At 43.3% G+C, this 22,197-nt stretch overlaps 1 protein-coding gene across 3 annotated transcripts in view; it reads right to left on the bottom strand.

Annotated features, from left to right (window-relative positions):
- The window catches only part of LOC143033415 (uncharacterized), a 612,185-nt gene that overhangs the window by 70,184 nt on the left and 519,804 nt on the right, over positions 1–22,197 (bottom strand). The window contains exon 1 of one of the 3 annotated variants that reach the window (XM_076198823.1): positions 18,287–19,232. The exons of the other annotated variants lie outside the window; for them this stretch is intronic. Coding sequence (XP_076054938.1) covers positions 18,287–18,342 — 56 coding nt within the window. The 5' untranslated portion in view covers positions 18,343–19,232. Of the gene's footprint in view, positions 1–18,286; positions 19,233–22,197 lie in introns of those variants that run through there. 3 annotated transcript variants of the gene reach the window in all.

Genomic DNA, 22,197 nt, shown 5'->3' with positions numbered 1-22,197 from the left:
CTCTGAGAAAGCAAATAAGATTCTGGGATTGATTGCGCGATCTTTTGATTTCAAAAGTCCATCACTCATTAACAAGCTATATAAATCGTTAATTCGTCCACATTTGGAATATGCTGTTTCCGTATGGTCACCGAATCTCATTAAAGACATTGACAGACTGGAAAAAGTACAACGGCGAGCCACAAAACTGATTCCAAATATCAAAAATAAATCATACGAAAATCGACTTAAGCACATGAATCTGTTTTCCCTAAAAAAGCGTAGACTCAAGAGGTGACTTGATACAGGTCTTTAAGATTTTAAAGGGAATTGACAACATCAAAAGTGACAAAATTTTAACATTGAATGAGAATCAGACAAGAAACAATGGTCTCAAACTGTCCGGAAATAGATTCAATTTGGAAGTAGGTAGAAACAACTTTGCCAACCGTGTAGTTAATGAATGGAATAAACTTCCTGTACAGGTAGTGCAATGTAGTTCAGTTCAAAGCTTTAAGAATCATTTAGATAAATACCTATGTAAGATGCTGTAATGATTATAATTTATTTTATATTATTTGTTTTTGTTTTGTTATAATTTGTCTGTCTGATTTTCATTTATTATTAGTTATATGACAATTTATAATCATTTACTATTTACCTGTTTGTTTGTTATTCAACTATACCTATGCATTTAGTTATGTATTTTATTTGTTATTTTTACATTATTATAGTTTTAATTTATTATTAATATGATATATGTATATGTATGTATATGTACGTATATATGTATATATATATATATGTATGTATATATGTATTTTTTTTTTTTTTTTTTTTTTTTTTTTTTGCATCCGACCTAGATATGGATCAAAAGGTCTCCTGTCGGCATGCTCCGCCTTTGTAATCCTTTGACCCAGAACGGTTGCGACCCATGGTTCCTAAGGCCATACGGTCCATCACCCCCCAAGCGAGGTTGCCGTACTACACGGACGGCTCTTTGGACCCCCTCACGAGAAGGTGTGGCGCGGTTTTTATAACCGCCGATGGGGTGACCGCGCTATGGAGAGTGAGTGACGAAAACTCTACTCTTCAGACTGAGTTTGCTGCCATCTCCAAGGCACTGGACCACGCCCTCTCTGCTGGGCAGGGGGCATTCGTGATCCACACAGACTGAAGGGGTGCTATTGACATCATTCGGTCCGCTAAAGCAACGGATGACGTCTACTTAACGACATCAATCCAGCACTAGCTGCATCTGTTGGACCAGCATGCAAGGTCTATAACATTTCACCGGATCCCCAGTCACATCTGGATTCCAGGGAATACTATTGCAGATGACGCTGCCAAGGCGGCGACGAAGTTCAACACAATCACACGGATCAAGGGCGTTACCATCAAGAAGGCCAGAGTAATGCCCAAGGCCCACAACAGGTGACTTCATACTTCGGAATCAGCGCTGTGGTACTATATCGTCACTAGGTACGTGGCAGTCAACCTGCCTCCAGGTAGAAGGGCGGAATCTATCGTCCACAGGGTCCGCCTATGATATCGCTGTGGGTGGCAAGTGCTACACGCGGGAAGAGACTTCACGAACGCTGCAAACTGTGGGGCCGAGGTGCAACAGCCCCTCCACCACTACCTGCTAGAGCAGTGGTTCTTAACCCCTGGGTCGCGACCCAAATTTGGGTCGCCAAGCCATTTTATTGGGTCGCTAAGGGTTTGCAGAAAATAATTATTTTCCCACTACAAATATATTATAACTATATACTGTAATAATTAAAATACATGATGCCTAGTTTTAGGATTCTAAGCAGACCATGATTAAATAAAAACTCCAAAGCAGAAAATTTATTTGAAGTGTTTTGAAATTTCAATGTAAAACCGACGTATATCTATGTAGGCTTGGGTCGCGTTACTTGATTTGTGCAAAATTTTGGGTCGCTGCCAAAAAAGGTTAAGAACCACTGTGCTAGAGTGTAGAGCCACGGCCATCCTTCGCCTAGGACTCACCGCGGCAGGGGTGGCGCGGCAACTTACTGTCTCCCTTCCGAGGCAACCCTCAGCTTCTTGGGGGCACGCTTTCGTCCTGGCGCCGCCTGCGGTTGAGGGGTACCTCCCCTCTTCTGAGATCAGGGTGTCGTTGCTAATAACAGTGGCATCGCATGGACAACAAACTTGTGAACTGTTCAGGACCACCTGCAAAGTTGGTCCGAGCGGGTACTTGACTTGCAGGAAAAGAAATCGCGAAAGAGCCTCTTCAGCCCGCCTAGGAGGGTATCCCTATCGACTGCATTCTGGCTAACGGCAGACGATTGTAATAAGCTCAGGTTATCCCCGAGAGGGTTAGTTAGCCCTTCCCATACTGTGAGACTTGGTTCTTTGGCCGTCATGATTATCATATTTGCCTACATACCTGATATATCTCCCCTTATACTCCCCCCTCCCCTGTGAATGCGTTCTGTATTGCACCACCTGTTGGAAGAATATATATTACACGTCACAGGACGTCACACTACGAGACGATAGATATCAAGCATACGTCGTAGCGTACATCGCAGCAGCAGCACCAAACTGCTGTTGAGCGTCATTTCTAAGCAGATCCCGACCAGAGGACATTTAACATGGACTTAGGCCGACCTGACCTTGACCTCTTAGGAACACCTGCCCCGCCAACGATACGACCGTTGAGAAGCGTACGTCCACAGAAGGAATTATCCTTAAGTTTTATTTCTCACCATGTATGATTAAAATATGTCATGTCCTTTCTGTATCATGATTGTAAATATTTTTATTTAATATTGAGCGTATCATTCAACCATGTAAATACCTATTTATGTCACATTGTAAATATTACTGTACGACCAAAATTTGATGTAATGGCAACCGTCACAGCTTTCGTGGTCAGTTGCCTTGCTTCCTAGCGCAGTTCCCGACTGGCTCTGCATAAGACAATTGGTTATGATTTATTAGACTAAATCCGTAGAACTAACCGGCCTTTACTTGCTCCGCTACTCACATCGCCTCCAAAGTGTGGATCAAACCTTTCCACACACCCCAACCTGTTCCCCATCTTCCTCCTTATCTCAACCGTCTCGCGCTGAAGAACCGTTCACACGCCTTTGGCTGTCTTTATCCTCTTGTGTCCACTTTCCACTATTCCCTGGTAAGTGTTCACTTCTTCTGATGGCTTTCTCTTTAACTCCCTCATCACGTTCTGCACTGCACTACTCCAACCCCCCACCCAGTCTCCCCCCCCCTGACACCGAAAAACCTATCACAGTCCGTGCGTGGAGGTAAAGTACTTCTTCACTCTGATCGCGAGTTTGGCAACGCTGTTGGCAGCGGTGCCAGTGGTGGCTGGCAACAGCAACAGCACGCGTGTGGCAAGTGGCAAGTGAGCGAGGGGCACTCAGTCGGCGCAGTCACTGACAACCCCACCACCTTCATCGAAGTCCTTCCCCTCGTTAGGTTTGTGATTCTTTTTTTGTGAAGGCCCATTTTTTTTCTCACAAAGTAGTAGCTTCTGCCAAACTCCGAAAAGAAACTCATTAAATCAGGTGAAAAGACTAGATCTCCCCCCACCCTCCGCTACGAGGAAAATCAGTGTCGACGCCAAAGACTGTTAAACACCTCGAACTGAAAGCTTACTTGCAACATTCTGTTCTGATATAAGAAAAGTATCTACATTCATATACATATTTATATATATATAAACATATATTTTCTTTTTCCCAAAATTATTCAGCCAAAAAGAGACTTTGGTAACCGTATTTTTCTTACAGATCTTAACTTCAAATTAACGTCTCGTCATGGAAAGAAAATTAGATTCACGACTCAGTCAATGACAGGAACTCGTCACTGTCTGGATAAAAGTATTGTTAATGAAACTTAACACCTCTCATCCATACATGTTTATACACACACACACACACACACATATATATATATAATGATCAAAGGTAATATACTTTTCGCAGATTACAGGAAACCCACCCAATCAGGTAGTTACCTCCACTTTTTTAGTAACCACACCGATAAGGTCAAGAAGAGTGCTGACTCCGGTCTTTTTCTGAGATTTTTTAGGATTTGTAGTCTTCATATATATATATATATATATATATATATATATATATATATATATATATATACATATATATATATATATATATATACACACATATATTGTTGAGACATTTTGACAAGTTGAAAGTGGGTGGGAAGAGGAATAACTGGAGTCTTATTTCGAATTTTATTCTTGACTATTTCGCTACAAGTTTTCTATAGAACAGTTCCACAGGGCTAGAAATGGCGTATATATAATATGTATGTCATGGAGTTCATATCGGATTTTGGTGGACTTTACTATTTGTTGTGGGACGTTTCATGTGTCGACTGATGGGACCATTTTGCAGGTGCACTGTTCCTTCTGGAAAGGTTTGTGTCCCCGATGTAATTTACGCTACTGAAGAGTTCGCAGAATGCACAACTGCATCTAAATTCATAGATTATTATTGGAAAGGATTTGGTCTATGTCCATTGCAATTTGACATACACAGATTTCATCAAGAAGGCACTAAACCAGTAGAAGCCTATTGCCAAAGCTTATGCTGATGCAATCCTGTACAGTAACGGTAAAAATAGGGCAACTGCATTCCAAAAAGTTTGAAAACGAGTAACAACTGATGATGGACGTAATGAACGAAACGTTCTGGAATCAAGTGACATTTCAGTTTCCGTAGAAAGAGGAGAAGGCAACACTTTAATCCACGACCTCCATGCATTCCTTCACCAAAATCAATCAAGCTAATGAAAGTCGCCTGTCTGGTCTTTGCCAGAATCAAATATGTAGGATACGTCACAGTCAGCAATTATTTTTCCTAAAAAAAAACTGAGTAAGGGCTTCTGACCGACATATCTGGTTGAACAAAGGAATAAAGATGAGGAGAAAGACCAGTATGATGGGGGGAAAAGGAAGAAAGACTGACCGAGACAAAAAAGATCGTGATAGATCAATAAGGTTCCAAAAGACAAAGCTATATTTTTGTTTGATGTCTATATCAGCATAATTCTAATTATTTTAGACAGCAACCATTTTGGACGCTTTCACATCAATACCGAGATTCACAAACGGTTGTTTCGTAATGCCCCGTTCAGTTTTAATCAGTAACGCTTTACTTAGCCTGACATATGAGGGGCATCATTCTCAAACACAGTGAGCACCTTCGAGCCAGTTGCGGAACAATTTTCCATTCGGCTGGGCTCATCTCTCCAATTTAGTCAAGGCACCTAGGGTCCCAGACTACCGAAAACTAATCTTTACCGGACGGGTCCATTTGCATTACTGGTCTTCGGGCAACGCCATCTTCTTCCTGCAGTGTTTTGACGTTCTGGCTCTCTATGCATGCAACGGTCCATGACTTTTGGCGCGCGCGCGGGCGCACGCACGCACACGACTCGGTGGCGCGGTTGGTACAGTCCCCGACTATCACTACGGCGGTCCGGGTTCGAGTCCCGCCCAGGTCTGAAATAATTTCAGTATTGCTGTGTTTCGAGTTGTTACTCCAACTCTGGTGGGCGGTGAGTTGGGTGTGTGTGTGCATGTATGGTCACAACATTACCCATAGATCGGTCATACGAGCTCTGAGCTCTCTTCCGTAAGGGAGATAGCTGTCGATCACGAGTCCAACACGTGATCCAAAGACCAAAGTGACCAAGGTGAATCACACACACACACACACACACACACACACACACACACACACACACACATATATATATATATATATATATATATACATATATACACATATATACATACATACATATAAATATATATATATATATATATATATATATATATATATATAATCACGAAGAACAAATAGTTGGAATAAAAGGAAACTTAGAAGAAAGTATAACTTCTACATTTCGGCTAATAGCTATAGCCCTCTTCAGGAAAGTACTTTCCTGATGAGGGCTATAGCTATTAGCCGAAATGTAGAAGTTATACTTTCTTCTACGTTTCCTTTAATTCTGACTGTGGGTTCTTCGTGATTATAAATTTAAAAGTGTGATATATATATAACGAGATTTTTTCCCTTATAAGGTAGTTAGCCAACTCAGAGGCACATACCTATTACCCAACCCTTTCACTCCCCTCCACCACCCTTTCCACCCCTCCCATCTCAGCTCATCATTAATGACGGGTCATCCCTGCATACGCCAATTGCCCTGGGTCAAACGCAATGCAGCGAGACACAGTACATCCACAACAAGGCCGCTTCACTTAATTGGCGACTCACCCCCTCCCCGTCCTTTCATGCAGAAAAAGAGAAGACAGGGAGAAATCCCTTCGGACTGCGTCAAAATCTCATTTACACATAAGCACCCCCTAACCCCCATCCCCCATCACTCCCTTGTATGCCAGTATCATCCATACACTGTCATTCCCCACTCATTCCTATCCCCTGTCTCCCCCCTCCCTTGTTTAACAGACATTTTCCTCTTGCTCAACGCTCCCTTTACCCCATCCATCCAATTCATCCTCGGTCGTCCCCTCATGTCCACTCCCTCCACCTCTGCCCACACCTCTCTCACTAATTTTTCATCACTCATTCTTTCCATGTGTCCAAACCATCCCAATAATCTTTCATCAGTTCTATCTGCCATCTCCTTTTCCACTCCCGCTCTCCTCTTCACCTCGTTTCTCACTCTATCCAACCTAGTAACCCCTACCATACTTCTCAGACATTTCATCTCAAACACATTTAAACTTTTCCTCTCTGCCTCTCTTAAATTCCAAGTCTCTGCTCCATACAATGCCGTCGGCACAATCACCCCTTCATACAATCTCCTCTTTGCATCCATTCCCAGTTGTCATTTCTCATAAGACGTTTTAGTCCCTCAAGGCATTTACTAGATTCTCTCAATCTACACTTTACCTCCACCTCTACTCCCTTTCTTGCCAAGTGCAACCCCAAATACCTGAAAAAAAAAACACTTCCTCCAGCCTCTCTCCTTTTAGACTTTCTTCCAACTCAGTGCCACCCTCTACCCTTGTACATCTCATCACCTTACATTTACCCACATTTATCTTCAAATTTCTCCTGTCGTATACATTCCCAAACTCTGTCACTATTTCCCTTAATTCTTCGTTTGATCCTGTCACAAGAGCAATGTCGTCAGCAAACAACAACTGGCTAACCTCCCACTTTTCTCTATTTTCTTTAACCATCTCCCCCCCCTGCCCATTATCCACGCCTTTACCTAACGCACCACCCCATATATTTATATAATGAACAGCCATGGCGACATGAGGCATCCCTGACGCACTCCCAACTTTACCTCAAACCACTCACTCACTCTCTCCACTTCCCCATTCTAACACAGGCTTTACTACTCTCGTAAATACTCTTGACTGACCTTAACAACTTTCTCCCAATCCCATATATCTGCAAAACCTCCCGCACTGCCTTCCTATCTACCCTGCCATAAGCCTTTTCCAAACCCATAGATTCAAAAAGCATCCTTACCGTTTACTAAAACTTTCAGAAATCGGATCCACGCAATCCCTACCTTTCCCAAACCCACACTGCTCCTCACCAATTACGGTACTCCCTTTGTACCTCTCCTAATTCTCTCAATTAAAACCCTCCCACAAGCTTTCCCAACTACACTCAACATCCTGATCCTTCTGAAACTACTACATTCACAACTGTCCCCTTTTTCCTTGTAAAGTGGAACCATACAGACACTCCTCTAGTCCTTAGACACTCTACCCTCCCTTAGACACACATTAAACAACCTCACTAACCACTCCACTATTACTGTACCTCCTTTCTTCAGACACTCTACATGACACCCATCTAACCCAGGTGCTTAACCTGTTCTCATCATTTTCAGAGCTACTTGCACCTCATCTTTTCTTATTTCTCCATTTTCCTCTCTCATCACCGTCATTTTCTTAACGCTTCCCACTGCTACCACCAATCTCTCTTAATCTTCCTATACATTCACCAGTTCTCTAAAATACTCCGCCCATCTTTACCTAACCGCCTCCTCTTCCGTTAAGATATGTCTATCAACACCTTTTATCTTTTCTTCTATCTTGACTTACCTCCCCTTCCTCTTCTGATTTCTTTCTAAAACATCTTTTTATTGTTTTCAAAAAATTCTGTAAAATTCCTCCCCATTTTATATCTGCTCTCCTTTATCTTTTGTTCTGCTTCTCTTTTTTTTTTCTTTACAACTCTCACATTTTTCTCTCGCCCTACTTTGCAACCAGTCCCTGAATGCTCGTTTTTTCTCTTCTACTAACTTCATCACCTCATCATCCCACCTTTTACCACCCTTCATTCTATTCCCTCCCATCCTCCTTGTTCTACACACCATATCTGCACAAATTGCCACCTCCTCCTTGAAACACCCCCATTCCTCTTCCACACCGACTTTCACTCTATCCTTCACCTCCTCCACTTCTCTCAGCTTTTCCTTGTACTTCTGTTCCTTTTCCATCTCGTGTATATGAGGGTGTGGCTAGATGAAGAACAAGCAAAGATGGACTGGAACTCCTTTATTGCTTTATTATTTTATTATTTCGACCGACTATGTCTTCTTCAATAAACTGTCTGCAAAATGCGTGAACCTTACATTTAAATACACTCGAAGTATAAATGTAAGGTTCACGATGTTTCCAGACGGTTTACTGAAGAAGACCGAATCGGTCGAAAAATATAAGCAATAAAGGAGGTCCAGCCCATCTTCGCTTCTTCTTCCTCCACCCACACTCTTATCTGCCAAAATCCAGTCATTCATTCATATATATATATATATATATATATATATATATATATATATATATATATATATATATATATATATACCAACGGCTTCTTACAAGGGAGGTACCCAAAGTCATAGGCAGAAATCCACTCGCACCCATTTCATCCCCACATACTTCACTCCATTTATCCCCATTATTTTTCCTCCCGGATGATGGGTCATCCCTGCATCTCGCCCACTGCCCTGGGTCAGAAGCAATGTACCAAGACACCGTACATCCGCAGCAAGGCCGCTTCATTCAATCGGCGACCACCCCCTCTCCGTCCCCTCATGCAGAAAAAGAGAAGACAGGGAGAAATCCTCTCGGGCAGCATCAAAATATCATTCACACACATTCTCATACTCCCCATCCCCCTCCCACTCCCTTCCATGCATCACATCATCATCCATACATAACCATTCTCCATCCACCCCTTTCTTCTGTCTTCTCCCTTCCTTCCTCGACAGACATTCTATTCTCTAATCCTACGTTCCGTACGTTTTTCAATTTCAATTTTCACTACTACCGTCTTTGTTTCCCACTGTTTGTTATATGTGACTAGTCTTCAATCGAGGATGAATTAAATATAAAGTATTTCGTTCTATATCTTTCCTGAGTTACTTCTTATAAAACGTGCTACTCTGAAGTATACTCTCTGAATCCCCCGAGAACACCCATATACCAAGTGTGTATATATATATATATATATATATATATATATATATATATATATATATATATATGACAAGTGGGAGTATGGAACACAGGAGACTTACTCGTACTCTGATTTTATTCCTTTGAGAAGGCATACCTGCGAAACTAGTCAGGAATAAACTCAGATTATGACTTCCATGTTTCCTACTCCCATTTACGTCAACCTGTCAAAACGTATCATTATATATATATATATATATATATATATATATATATATATATATATATATAGATATATATATATATATACATATATATTACACACATACACATATGGCATCTACCACCACAAGCTGCAATGCTGACCTACCAAGTCATGGAGTTTTTTTTTTACTGTGGTGTGGTTCATGACAGCTAAGGGCGGTGAATGATTCAAGACATCGCCCCCCCCCCCACCCAAAAAATCATGTTCCCGAAAGGAGGGTGTAGTCAGTGGCAGTTGGCGGCCAAGTGTTAGTCGTTGTCCTTGTGTGCTGTTCACAACTACGTCAACAACCGACAGATGAAATTGAGGTTATTATGTCACTGTGCGCAGATTTCGACGACGACGCAACGATAGTTTCTGGATCAGCCTTTCCAGTAACGACCCGATCCTCATGGACGCAACTGCAACTACCACAGAGCCACGTCGCTACGTCAACTACCATTTCGGGAACGTGAGCTCTGAAGGGAGTCTACAGCTGAGCTTGTAACGTTCCTGTTTAAGCAGGACATCCTCGCACGGGCCGCCCAGTCATGCAACAAAACCACTGAGAGAAACCAGATCTAATGCAACGCTTAACAAATTAAATTACTTTTTTGCTCTCGCTTTTCTTCGACCATCTCTCTCTCCCTCTCCCGTTCTTTTCCATCGCAATATGCACACCCGTCATGGGCAGACTGTCCGAATCGCTGGTGAAGGAAGATCCTGTTTGTGTGGAAGTGGTTCCAAGTGGCTGCGATTCTTGACCTTTGCTAGTGTTATTCGCGCCCAGTCCACACCATCACGTCGATTCCACAAAAGAATGAATAGAAGAGAGAGAGAGAGAGAGAGAAAAAAAAAGCATGACACTCAGCTACAGACACTACGGGCACGCAACTGGAGCACTGCATCCCGTCCACACGGTAACGCACTTTATGAATAATGTTGTGGCCACATGACCAAATGACTCTCCATCCCACTTGTTCTCCAGCTAAATAAAACTGTCTGACGTCAACCTTATTAAAAAATATATACAAATTACGTCAGCCGCTCCTGAGAGTGCAGGCTGAGATCAATGAAACCACAGGGAAAAATAAAATGCCCTGTCCGTATTCCGGCGGTATTCTTGAGGGGCATTAACTGCTGTGTAACGTTGGTTCCCCTCTCGTTTGACAATACGTGGACTTGGGTTCAACCCTAATAGCTGAGGGTTTAGCCTAGATTTCAGTGCAGGTACCTCACTGCGGTGGTTTATACGGCTTGGTGAGGTTGTATGCCGACTGTATGCGGAATGTCGAGTGTTTTGGAATAGACTACTTTTCGCCTTAGCAGTCTGAACAAAAAAGGCAAAGGTGCCAGCGACTTCGGTCAGAGTTATGCCTATTGTAGCGTAAAAGCACCATTCGTAAAGGTTGTGCCACACCGAAGGGTCAGAGCTCACGTGGCAAATGTCAACCATATTGTCCTTTAATATAAGGCCGTTAATTAATTACCCGCGTGTGGTTTCAAGTTAAGTTTCATACCTTCAGTAAAATGGCACAATTTACAGCTGCTGTTCTGATGAAAGTCAGGCGACTCTTAAGAAGATAAAGGACCCCCCACGAGCTGCATCAATTTGCCCCTATTTAGTCATAATAACATGATTAAATGGTACAGTCATGCAAGCGGGTTTCAAAATGCGCCGGTCAATGTTTCACAATGGTATCCGTATATCTTGGTTGCGATACTTCATGTCCTATAAGCTTTGACCCCCATTACTCATTTACTGAAGTCAATAATCCCTTCATCAGGCCTCGTTAATGATCTAACGATCACCGGTCGGTATGTCTTCCCACTGTAATCCAGTGAATGTACGTACACTGCGAAGACACCCAACCTTGACCCAGGAAGATATCGAAAGTATGCTAATACATCTTCCACTATTGAATATTCGATATATTTCTACATTCAATTATCCCCTTACACAGTAATTTGATTTGTTAACAAAACTGTATTAATGCAACAACGACAGGTATATTACTACGAGTGTCAAGTTCGGGGAATGTCCGCTGAGGTGCAATCACCACCTACTCTGATGTCTCCTAAATTTAAGCAAAGGTTGATTCACTTATTCAATAAAATTCAAAATAAAAACAAATTAATAAATAAACAAATATAATTGTTACATAATTAACGTGAGGAAATACCTCGAAGTGTTCGGCAATGGAAACATCCTGTACAAACAATGTTGGGTGGCGGGCACGACTTTTGCAAGAGACCGTATTGTGTTGTTGTCCACAGCCGCGCCCTCACCATCCCAGGCCTCGTCCAGTTAGTTCGGTCACAAGTGAACCAAGACGTGTCCGAGGAGGTTAAATGGTGGTGGTGGTGGGCGTGTGGGCTGTGGGTTGTGAAGTGACGAGTAGAGTGAGTGAGGGAGGGTTAGAAGAAAGTTGCAACTCATGTGATTCTCGGCCCCGACTCGGATGCAACAACTGCATCTGCGAGGTCGCGGGGAGAAGAAGTGCGAGGGAGGTGGCGCTCGGGGAGGGTTGTGGTAGGGTAGGGGTGGGGGTGGAATGGCTTTTAACCACGAAAGCTGCGCATGAAAAACAAAACCCAAGAAGTGGTGCCAGATATAACAAACCCTGTCTAAAAGAAGATATTTAAGTGCAGCTTGACAATGAGTTGTTCCACCAATGTAAAGGTGTTGCTATTAGTAACCAAATTCGAGTTAATGCCATCTAAGAGTATCCCGTATCATTCTTTTGATAGCAGACCAAAACTCAATGAAAAAATGGTGATAATTATCAACATTTAACTACCACTTCTTTGAACTACCTTCTTTCGGTCACTGCTATGGCTATTGACGTAAACTCAGCCTCCTTAAAGGTTGTACCACCAAAGGTTCTGAACTCACCTTTATGACCCCATTTCCTTGGCGTGATATTGTCCTCAAAGACAGAAGTGCCGGTTATCGCCCACGAAATACACACTAAAGTATGACCTTCAGTGTGACCTTTCAAGGCCACAAGTCTTTATGCCAAATGAAAGCCAATGTGTGATTTCGTAAATGCTGCTAATATTTTCTAAAAATGTGAGACCATTTAAAGACGCCAATAATGTGATGGATAGGAATATAACTGAAAAACAGGACAGATGTAATTCTGGTTCTGTTTCAAGTAAAGTGTATTTTAAGTTCATAAAAAAAAAACGATTTTCACATTTACGGTCACCTCGACCCACTTTCACGATAACCTTAATGTTGACCCAATGATTCCCAAAATTTGATACACCGGGTCATGTAGGGACTATTGTCCCCATTTCCCAAAAGGGGGCAACCCAGCAAAAGGTGGGTGGCAAAAAACGAGAAGAGGGTGATAAAACAGAGGAGAGAATACAAAAACAGACAGGCTACAAATAAAGGCAACAAACGGATAGAAGATATGAGATAACACTCAGAAAAAAGTATCTGTCCCATTTTCACGCTGATACAGTATGACACCGGCACAGAGAAAAATTGATGACTGAGTTTATGCTGTGGTTGGTCAAGTTGCTTCACCATAATCACTGAGGTTCCCAGAATCTCAAATGGCATTTACTCTAATTATCTTGAATCTTAGGGATTGATGATTTGGTTTAACGTAAAAAATTCTCCCCTATCGGAGGGCTAGGACGGTGTCCCTAACAGCGGACTTTGTAGCGTGGAGCAGGATTCGAATCGTCATCATATCGACCTCCGCCGCAAATAACGACGCCCTAACCAGAACATGACTGGCGGAATCTACGTTTGCGTTTCCATACACTTGAGACGAGGGGGGGGGGCGAATCTATGTTTCCCCTTCTTATTGCAGGCCCACAAATTCAACACCCAAACATAAATTTAACTGAAGAGCCTATATGATTGTTCTACACTCGTAGCGATGCAAATAAAACTATAACAAAACTAAAGCGTCCATCGATTACATTTACCTGGTCCATTCCATGGCTTTCATTTTCTAATGCATGAGGGAGGGAAAGAGGAAGAAGTTGGTGAATGTTGCAAGAAATGTCTGTAGATTGAGTATCAATTATTCGTTCTATACTAGCGTAGGCACACGCATGCATTAGCTACACGACGTCAAATCTGGTGGTATCAGCAAGCTTCCAATGGACTACCTATTGTGTGATCTGACCCTCGGTTAGAAAGGGTGATCTCACGGCACCTGTATCACGCCTTGCGAAGACGACTAGAAATATTCCCAAACCATAGCTTACGACAAATTATTTATTACGTCGATAGGATAATGTTTCTGTATATATGTGTTTTCTTCCTGTTTATATGTATCGCTCCGTTAATCATGACGAAATGTGTGCAATTTAATGTACTAAAATACAGAGAAATGCACCAAGAGTGAGACAAAAACAATATCATACAATAAAAGTGAAACAAAAAGGTAACATGAGAAACACTACCACCACGGTGGCGGACCAAGTGTCCCATGTCACGCGTGCAAATGGGTAATCACGACGAAAAGTGTACCATTTAATGTACTAATAGACCAAGAGGGAGGAAAAAACAATAACATACAATGAAAGTGAAACAAAAAGGTAGCATGAGAAATACAACCACCATTAAATGGCACACTTTTCGTCATGATTACCCATTTGCACGCGTGACCACTTATCCCTTCACATGGGACACTTGGTCCCCCACCGTGGTGATTGTGTTTCTATTGTTAACTTTTTTGTTTCACTTTTATTGTATGTTATTGTTTTTGTCCTTTGACAGCCTTTGTGGGGCTGCGAGTTTCCAGTTAATCAAACTCTCGAGGCAACAATTATTGTTATAACAAATCTCTAGTACTTAAGTTGTTCCCAGTCTCTTCTGGAGACTTGCTTAATCAATACCATTACCTGCTTGCACGACTTACATGTCTTTCTGTATAGCCATAAGTACATATATTTCAATTCGCCGCCTGAAACAGTGTTCTTCGATGCATTTGTGGATTTTCAGATCTAGGGCTGCCAGTCGCGCCTAAATAAATCGGAATTTATTCATTACTTATTAACAACACACAAACAGATGCACGTATTAGGAAACAATGCACTTGTAATACGAGGCATGGGGAAGTATTGGAGAATGGAAAACGGTTAAAGCAGAAAAGAATCAACACAAACGTAATATATATAAACGTGGGCATAAAAAGGCATGAAAAGACAAACAAAAATATCCCTTGAATAAACATGAATATAGCAAATTAATCTTTGATACAATGAATGCAAAAACTGACAAAAATAATGATGGATAGTCCTTGGCAGCAAACCGGACCTCAAGACAAATGTTCAAACTACTCTGCCAGATACACACGCACGCATGCACCCACGTACGTACACACACACGCAAACATGGGGGGGGGGCGAACGTTGTTCCTTTTCTGCATACTAAAATTAGATAAATACACAAGCCGGCAGTGGAAGGGCTGTAGTACAGCAGAGCCACCTGACTCCAAGAAACCTCAAAGCTTTCACTAGTATCACATCGGAGATGTGATACTAGTGAAAGCCACTCTCCCAGCAAGCCACACAATTAGATCATGATTTTCAGTGCTGGCGCCAATCTTTATGAGAGTTCTAATGTTCATGTGCGCACACACACACACACGCACATTTTTATACAATGACAAATGTAGAGACTGGGGTGTGATACAATCACAACTTATAATCACTCAGGCGCGCATGCGCGCACACACACAACCACACACACGGCTTGCTAGTGAGGTGGTAACGTCTTAACCTGCCTCCTCAGCGAAATTGAGATCGAGCCCCACCCAGGGCTCTAAAATTATCACAATACTGCATGCCGCTACTGTTTCTCGTGGGCAATGTGTGTGTAAGGCATCAACAGATCGAACCATATGAACTATGTAACTGTCATCGGGGAGGGAAATAGCAGTGTAAAAAGCTGACGATCACAGGCCCAACACCCAATCCAAGACCACGGTGAATCATACACACACAAACACACTTTGAAGCTGAGTATGATAAACTGGTGAGTAAGAGACTGGACTCCACGAGCGTTGCTTCTTTCGTACATATTACCATTAGGTAATATGCCAATGAGTACACACAGTATGTGGGAAATGATACACAAAGCCTCCCGAGGATGAGCAGAAAGACGTTGAGGAAGGTCCTTTTTTTTTTTTTTTTTTTTTTGGGGGGGGGGGGCAAGGGAGTCGTGCTCAGTGCTCCTCAAGAATCTATGGGAGGGCCATGATGGCCTGCTGTTACAAAGTATACATTTCTACAAAATGCGAGAAATCTGAACATAAAACATAAATCAACTAATTATGAATGTCAACTCTGTGATAAAGCAACAGGTTTCTTTTAATATATATTTTTTTATATACCTTTCTTGGCGGGGTGGTGGGACTGCGAGATAAATGAAGGGGGGGGGGGGTAGCGACACGAAGGCAGATAATTCATGAGAAATGGAGTAAAAAAAAAAAGTCGAGAACTACTGGGAGGGATTTCAAGAGAGATGTTATAAGCTGCCCTGGCACTGGTGTTGAAAAAAATGTATTTGGTCGGCGCGATAACCAGCGCTTCTATCCTTGTTAAATCACAGAAACCGTAAAAGACATTTCGGGAGGGCTCTTGAAAAGAGGGACAGTGCAGGTTAAAAATGGTTAGCATTCCTTTTCATGAGTGGCGCGCAGTCTCCAATCACAAAACAATGCATGGTGACTGTGGCCCGTAGGGGTGTCATTTAAGCCCCTTAAATACTGACTGCATAAAAATGGCTGACTGGTAGTAGGCATGAGTGAATGGAAGAAGAAATTAGGGGTGGCATGGTAAAATAATGAAGTCAACTGAAGGGACAAACACGGGCATTAGAGATAAAACAACGAAGACGCAAATAACGGGAAGAAAGATCAAGAGATGCAAGAGGCACGAGATGGAAAAGGAACTTCAACCAAGGGCCACCCTTAAGATCTCAAGGATAAACATAGTAAATGTGTCGCGCGCGCGCACACACACACATACACACACACACACACACACACACACACACACATATATATATACACATACATACATGTGTATGTGTGTGTGTGTGTGTGTGTGTGTAATCCCAGTGCAGTGATGCCTATATAGAATGACTTCTCAGTGGTCGTAATGCAAGTTTAGGTTATAAAGGTTCTCAAAACGATGACGGAGACCTTTCTGGGAATGCTGACGGAACATGGGAACAAGAGCCCAATTCTGAGGGATAACAAATGGGTGACGACAAAGAAGCAAGCACAGAGACACAATGTCTACACGCACGCACGCACGCACGCACGCACGCACACACATACGCGCACGCAGACATACACACAGTTTGCTGATGTGGTTAGCGCTTCGGGCTCACACGTCTGAGGTCACAAGTCCGCACCGCACTACCGTCGTGAAATGATTTCAGTAACACTACCACCCTTTACTTGTACGAAAAGAATGTGTGACTGTTTTCCTGTTTGTTTGCTTGTGTGTGTGTAAATGCGTGTGTGCGTGTGTGTTCGAGTGTAAGTGCGTGTGTACGTGCGTGCGTATACGATCCCATAGATAGGCCAATATGAGCTATAAGCTCTCATCCCGTAAGGTCGTAACTGCCGATCATGAGACCTACACATAACCTACGGCAATGCTGGATTACACAGACACACACAACAACAAAAGCATGAGAACAAATAAATAAATTCAAGGGGATAAGGCGTAACAAGAACATCATGAAATATATTTTTACGTATAGTTAGACTTTGTGGAATAACTTGGATGAAAAAATGGGCCAGTTGGACAACATAATGAATATAAGGTCAATTTTAAGCCTGAGTGCAAGCCGAGACGCAGGCGACACAGGCGACGCAGCACAGAGCAAAGACAGACTTCCTGTTGCTGAATTGAAGTACAGTTTGAACTTCTTTCCTACTTGAAATGCTGAGACAGTACATCTAGAAGCATCTCAGGTGGAAGAGAAGTTCAAACTGTACTTCAGTTCAGCGACAGGAAGTCTGCCTTTGTTCTGTGCTGCGTCGCCTGCGTCTCAGTATGCGATTGGGCTGAACGAAGGAGACACAGAAACGGGATGCCCAGCTCTCGTCTTGTATATTGCAAGTTAGTCAACATATCCCCACAATGTCTTCAACAGATTTTCATTTGCCAAATGACACTTAAGGCAAAAAACAATCAACTGAAGAACAAACTGTCTGAGGTGTCAGACGCAGCGGAAAACAGTACTGCAAGTTCAGTCATCCTGTGGCTATTATTTATCTATGTATTTATTTACATATACGAGTTTCTTCTGCGATCATAATCATGGTAAACAATCCTTTCATCCTGTGACAGACAAACACCCTCCCCCCCCCCAAAAAAAAAGGGGGGAGACAAATCCCACGAAATTCACGTAATCAAAAACCCATAATGGGAGGAACCCACGGGAGAAATCTCCGATACACACAATTCCTTCCTCATGGAAGTAACCTATCAGGAAGCAACCCACGTGAAAGAAACCACATTCCCACTAGGTCACTTCCATCGACCACGAGAGAAACTGCCAACAAACTCAGTCACTCCACCGAGAACCTACTTACATCAATGATGGTTTCTGGATGTGCAGACGAGAGAGTTTAAGTGACGGTGGGAGCATCTGGGCGGCGGGTTTTTAGTGGCAACAACTAACAGGTACACGTGAACTCTGTCAGTCCGTCGTCTTTCGTGAAGATGCTGCTCCGCTCAGAGCCAAGGTGCCGTGGTTCAAATCAAAAGATGAAACTGATGTCAAAGGATTGATGTCCGAGTCGTAGCTGGCATCAAGGCTGTAGCAAAAAGCGTCAAAGTTGTGGTTGGCAATAAGCCTCACGTTGCAGTCGGAAGCCCTGGTTAAGGCTGAGTTGACGTCAAGGATGGGATTGGGGTCCAAATCCGTGGTTGGGGATAACACCAGAGTAGCAAAAGAGTCCGTCGGGCGTGGCTGACCGCGCTTCGACACCTGGTCAGTATGACCGGGATCCGTATCCCCACCAGAAGACACCGAACGACCGCGACCAGACGACTGAAACGACGCGCGAGTCCATGTGAACGAAATGCTACTTGGCACTTCCACTTCGAACACAAGAGAGAGAGAGATGGTGCGAATTAAGACTTGCAAACTCCTACTGTGCACGTACAAATAACGATAAAAAATGTCACAGACTATCACTTCACTCCTGAGATCGCCTCCCGGACTGCAAGCTTGTCCTTGATACCGTGTTGGCCCTTGAAACGGACCATGCCCGAGACGGAGGAGGACCCGGCATCTATACGGGAGGAGTGATCGTGTTTACACATTGAACTGAAGCCCCTGGCCACCACGAACAGCACCGAAGGCCCTTTCGTGACGGTGGAGGAGCCTTAACGTTGGACGTCCTGGCCGAATGTATAAGGGCGCGGCGAGGCGAGGCACACCTGCGACGGACTGACTGACTGCACTTGAGGATCTTCTCACACGAACTTCCGAACTCGTGGCCGTTCGGGAAGTAAGTCTGGGGTACTAGGCTAGTCCTGGCGAGGCGAAGCGAAATTGGGCGAGGAAGGGCTGAGCTGGGAAGGGAGAGAGGGAGAGTGGGAGAGTGGGAGAGAGAGAGAGAAAGAGAGAAAGACAGTGGGGCGGGATGAACGAGTGCACGAGTTTCTCTAGTGGATGAGGGGCGGGCGGGCGGGCGGGGAAAACGGTTGAGAGCGCACACGCGCGCGTTTGTGTGCGTGCGTGAGTGTGTGTCGTGTCTGCGTGTGTGTGTGTGATTCACCACTGGCTTGGATCACGTGTAAAACTCGAGATCAATAGCTATTAATCTCCCGGATGAGAACTCAAAGCTCATATGTGGCCGATTTATGTAATGCTGTAACCTTACACACTAACACACACACACACACAACTCCTTGCTCACCAAATTTAAAGTGTCGGCTAGTGGTGGAACGATGCTGAGTTTTTGTTTTTTTTTCTACCCTGGATGGGATCGAACTTGGATTGGTCGAGAACGGTACCGCTGCACCGTCGAGTCGTGTGTGTGTCCATGAGCGCACGCGTCATGTGTGTGTGTGTATTCACTTTGGTCTTTGGATAACGTGTTGGACTCGTGATCGACAGCTATTTCCCTCCCGAAAGAGAGCTCAGAGCTCGTATGTCCGATCTATGGGTAATGCTATGACCTTTCACACACACACACACACCCAACTCCCCGCCCACGAGAGTCAGAGTAACGACCCGAAGCACAGCGATACCGAAATAATTTCGGCCCTGGGCAGGATTCGAACCGGTTACTGCGAACACCATCGTACTTCCCAGTCCAGCACTCTACCAACTGTGCTACCGAGTCGTGTGTGTGTGTGTGTGTGTGTGCATGTGTGTGTACGTGTATGAATGTATGCATGTATGTATGTGTGTGTGCATGCGTGTCTGCATGTGTGTTTGTGTGCGTATGCGCGCGCTTGTATTTATAGTTGTATTATACAATATAAGAGCTATGCGTTCCAAATGGTTAACCATTACTTAAACTGTCCCACAAGATTATATTTTACTATTCCTTCACTCAAACTATTCCATGAATCAAATCACCCTGTATGGAAAGCTGAGTTTTTTAATGTCCTTCAAATATCTAGTTTTGTTTTTTCATCTTATGGCATTATTTTTTCCTTTTCCTTGCCACACAAAGAATCCTCTTTATCATGTCCACAGATTTCATGGCTCTGAACACTACTATTAGATCACCTCTGTTTGTTCTCTTCTGTTCTCTAACTTTGGCGGCCCCAGAATATTCGTTTTTTTATTCATATGATTTATCGGGAAGATCTGGAAGAACTTTTAGTTGTTGCTCTCTGAATCTGCCCTGTCCTTGTTTATGCTGCCCTGTCCTTGTTTATGCTGCAGTGGTATGTTGACCAGACCACTGCAGCATATACCAGTCTATGGCAAATTAGGTGCACCTCTGCGTGTGTGTGTGTGTGATTCACCATGTTCTTGGATCACGTGTTGGACTCGTGATCGACAGCTATTACCTTCCCGAAAGAGAGCTCAGAGCTCACACATGACCAATCTATGGGTAATGCTGTGACCTTACACGCAAACACACACCCAACTCCCCGCCCAAGAGAGTTGGAGTAACGACTCACTGCAAAGCAATACTGAAATTATTTCAGCCCTGGGCGGGATTCGAACCCGGACCTCCGTAGTGGCAGCCGGGAACTCTACCAACTGCGCCACGTGTGTGTGTACGCCTGTGTGCATATCTGCATGTGTGTATGTGTGTATGAATGCGTGTGAGCGTGTGTGTACGCCTGTGTGCATATCTGCATGTGTGTGTGTGTGTGTGTGTGTGTGTGTGTGTGTGTGTGTGTGTGTGTGTGTGTGTGTGTACGTGCGCGCATGCGCACAGGGAACTGGCATAGGGCCAGGAATGCTGCATCGGTAGAACCCCTCCCCTCTCCCCCATCCGTCTTGGTGAGATCTGTGGAGTTTGAATGCAACTCATGAATTCACATACATTCATTCTTTTTTTTTTTTTTTTTTTGCAAATAAAGGATTACAGTATGACATATTCCACAGAACTCCCCACTCGTTCCCTTCCTTTCGCTTACTCCGCATTTCTCTCTCTCTCTCTCTCTTTCTCTCTCTCTCTTCTCCGTTTTATTAACCCATTTATTCTAATGAGCCCCTTTGCATATTTTGTTCTGACAAACGCCTAGGCAACTTTATTCAGTTAAACATCAAATCCAGAGTTGATGGGTTAAGTTGCACATAACAAGGTCCAAAAGAATTAAATCGGCGACTTACAATAGGCATATGACACTGCACCTCTACTACTTAGAAACGATCTCTACCACCGTACTCAATTACCATCTTCCTACTACTACTACTATTACTTCTACTACCACTTGCACAATCAGTACAACTACTACAATGCTATTGCCCTCTAGATAATGCATGGGTCTCATAAACGGGAGTGTAGCGACACAAATTGATAATCAATACCTCTAAACAAAGTTGCCTAGACTAAAGAAAACATTCTATATGCATAAGTGCAAATATACATACATATGGACGCATCTAAATACATAAATACACACGTACATATAAAATAAATCAACATCGATCATCTATTTCGTTACTATACTCGTTTGTGGCGTCCATTAATCCTTGTATTGGAACGAGTTCAACTATCCATCAGCTGAATAAGACATTAAAAATGTTTATATAATTCTAGTGACGGACATGCCAGAAGCAAAGATCCAATCTAATCTGGTGATAAATCGGGCAAAGGTCAAGAAAGTGCACAGCCGCATTCGCTCGCTCCGCTCTCTTGTGCACACACGCACACACACACACACACACACACACACACACACACACACACACACTATATCTATATTACTGTACAGACGGAGAACCCTTTGTTTGTGCTTCCGTGCTGACTCTCAGCCGAGGCAAACAGTGGTTTATGCTGGAGGAATGCCTATATTCAGTCTG

This window comes from Oratosquilla oratoria, chromosome 15, assembly GCF_046742065.1.
Source record: "Oratosquilla oratoria isolate Oo_2021 chromosome 15, ASM4674206v1, whole genome shotgun sequence".
Lineage (NCBI taxonomy): Eukaryota > Metazoa > Arthropoda > Malacostraca > Stomatopoda > Squillidae > Oratosquilla > Oratosquilla oratoria.
This window is presented reverse-complemented; position numbering and strand designations above follow the sequence as displayed.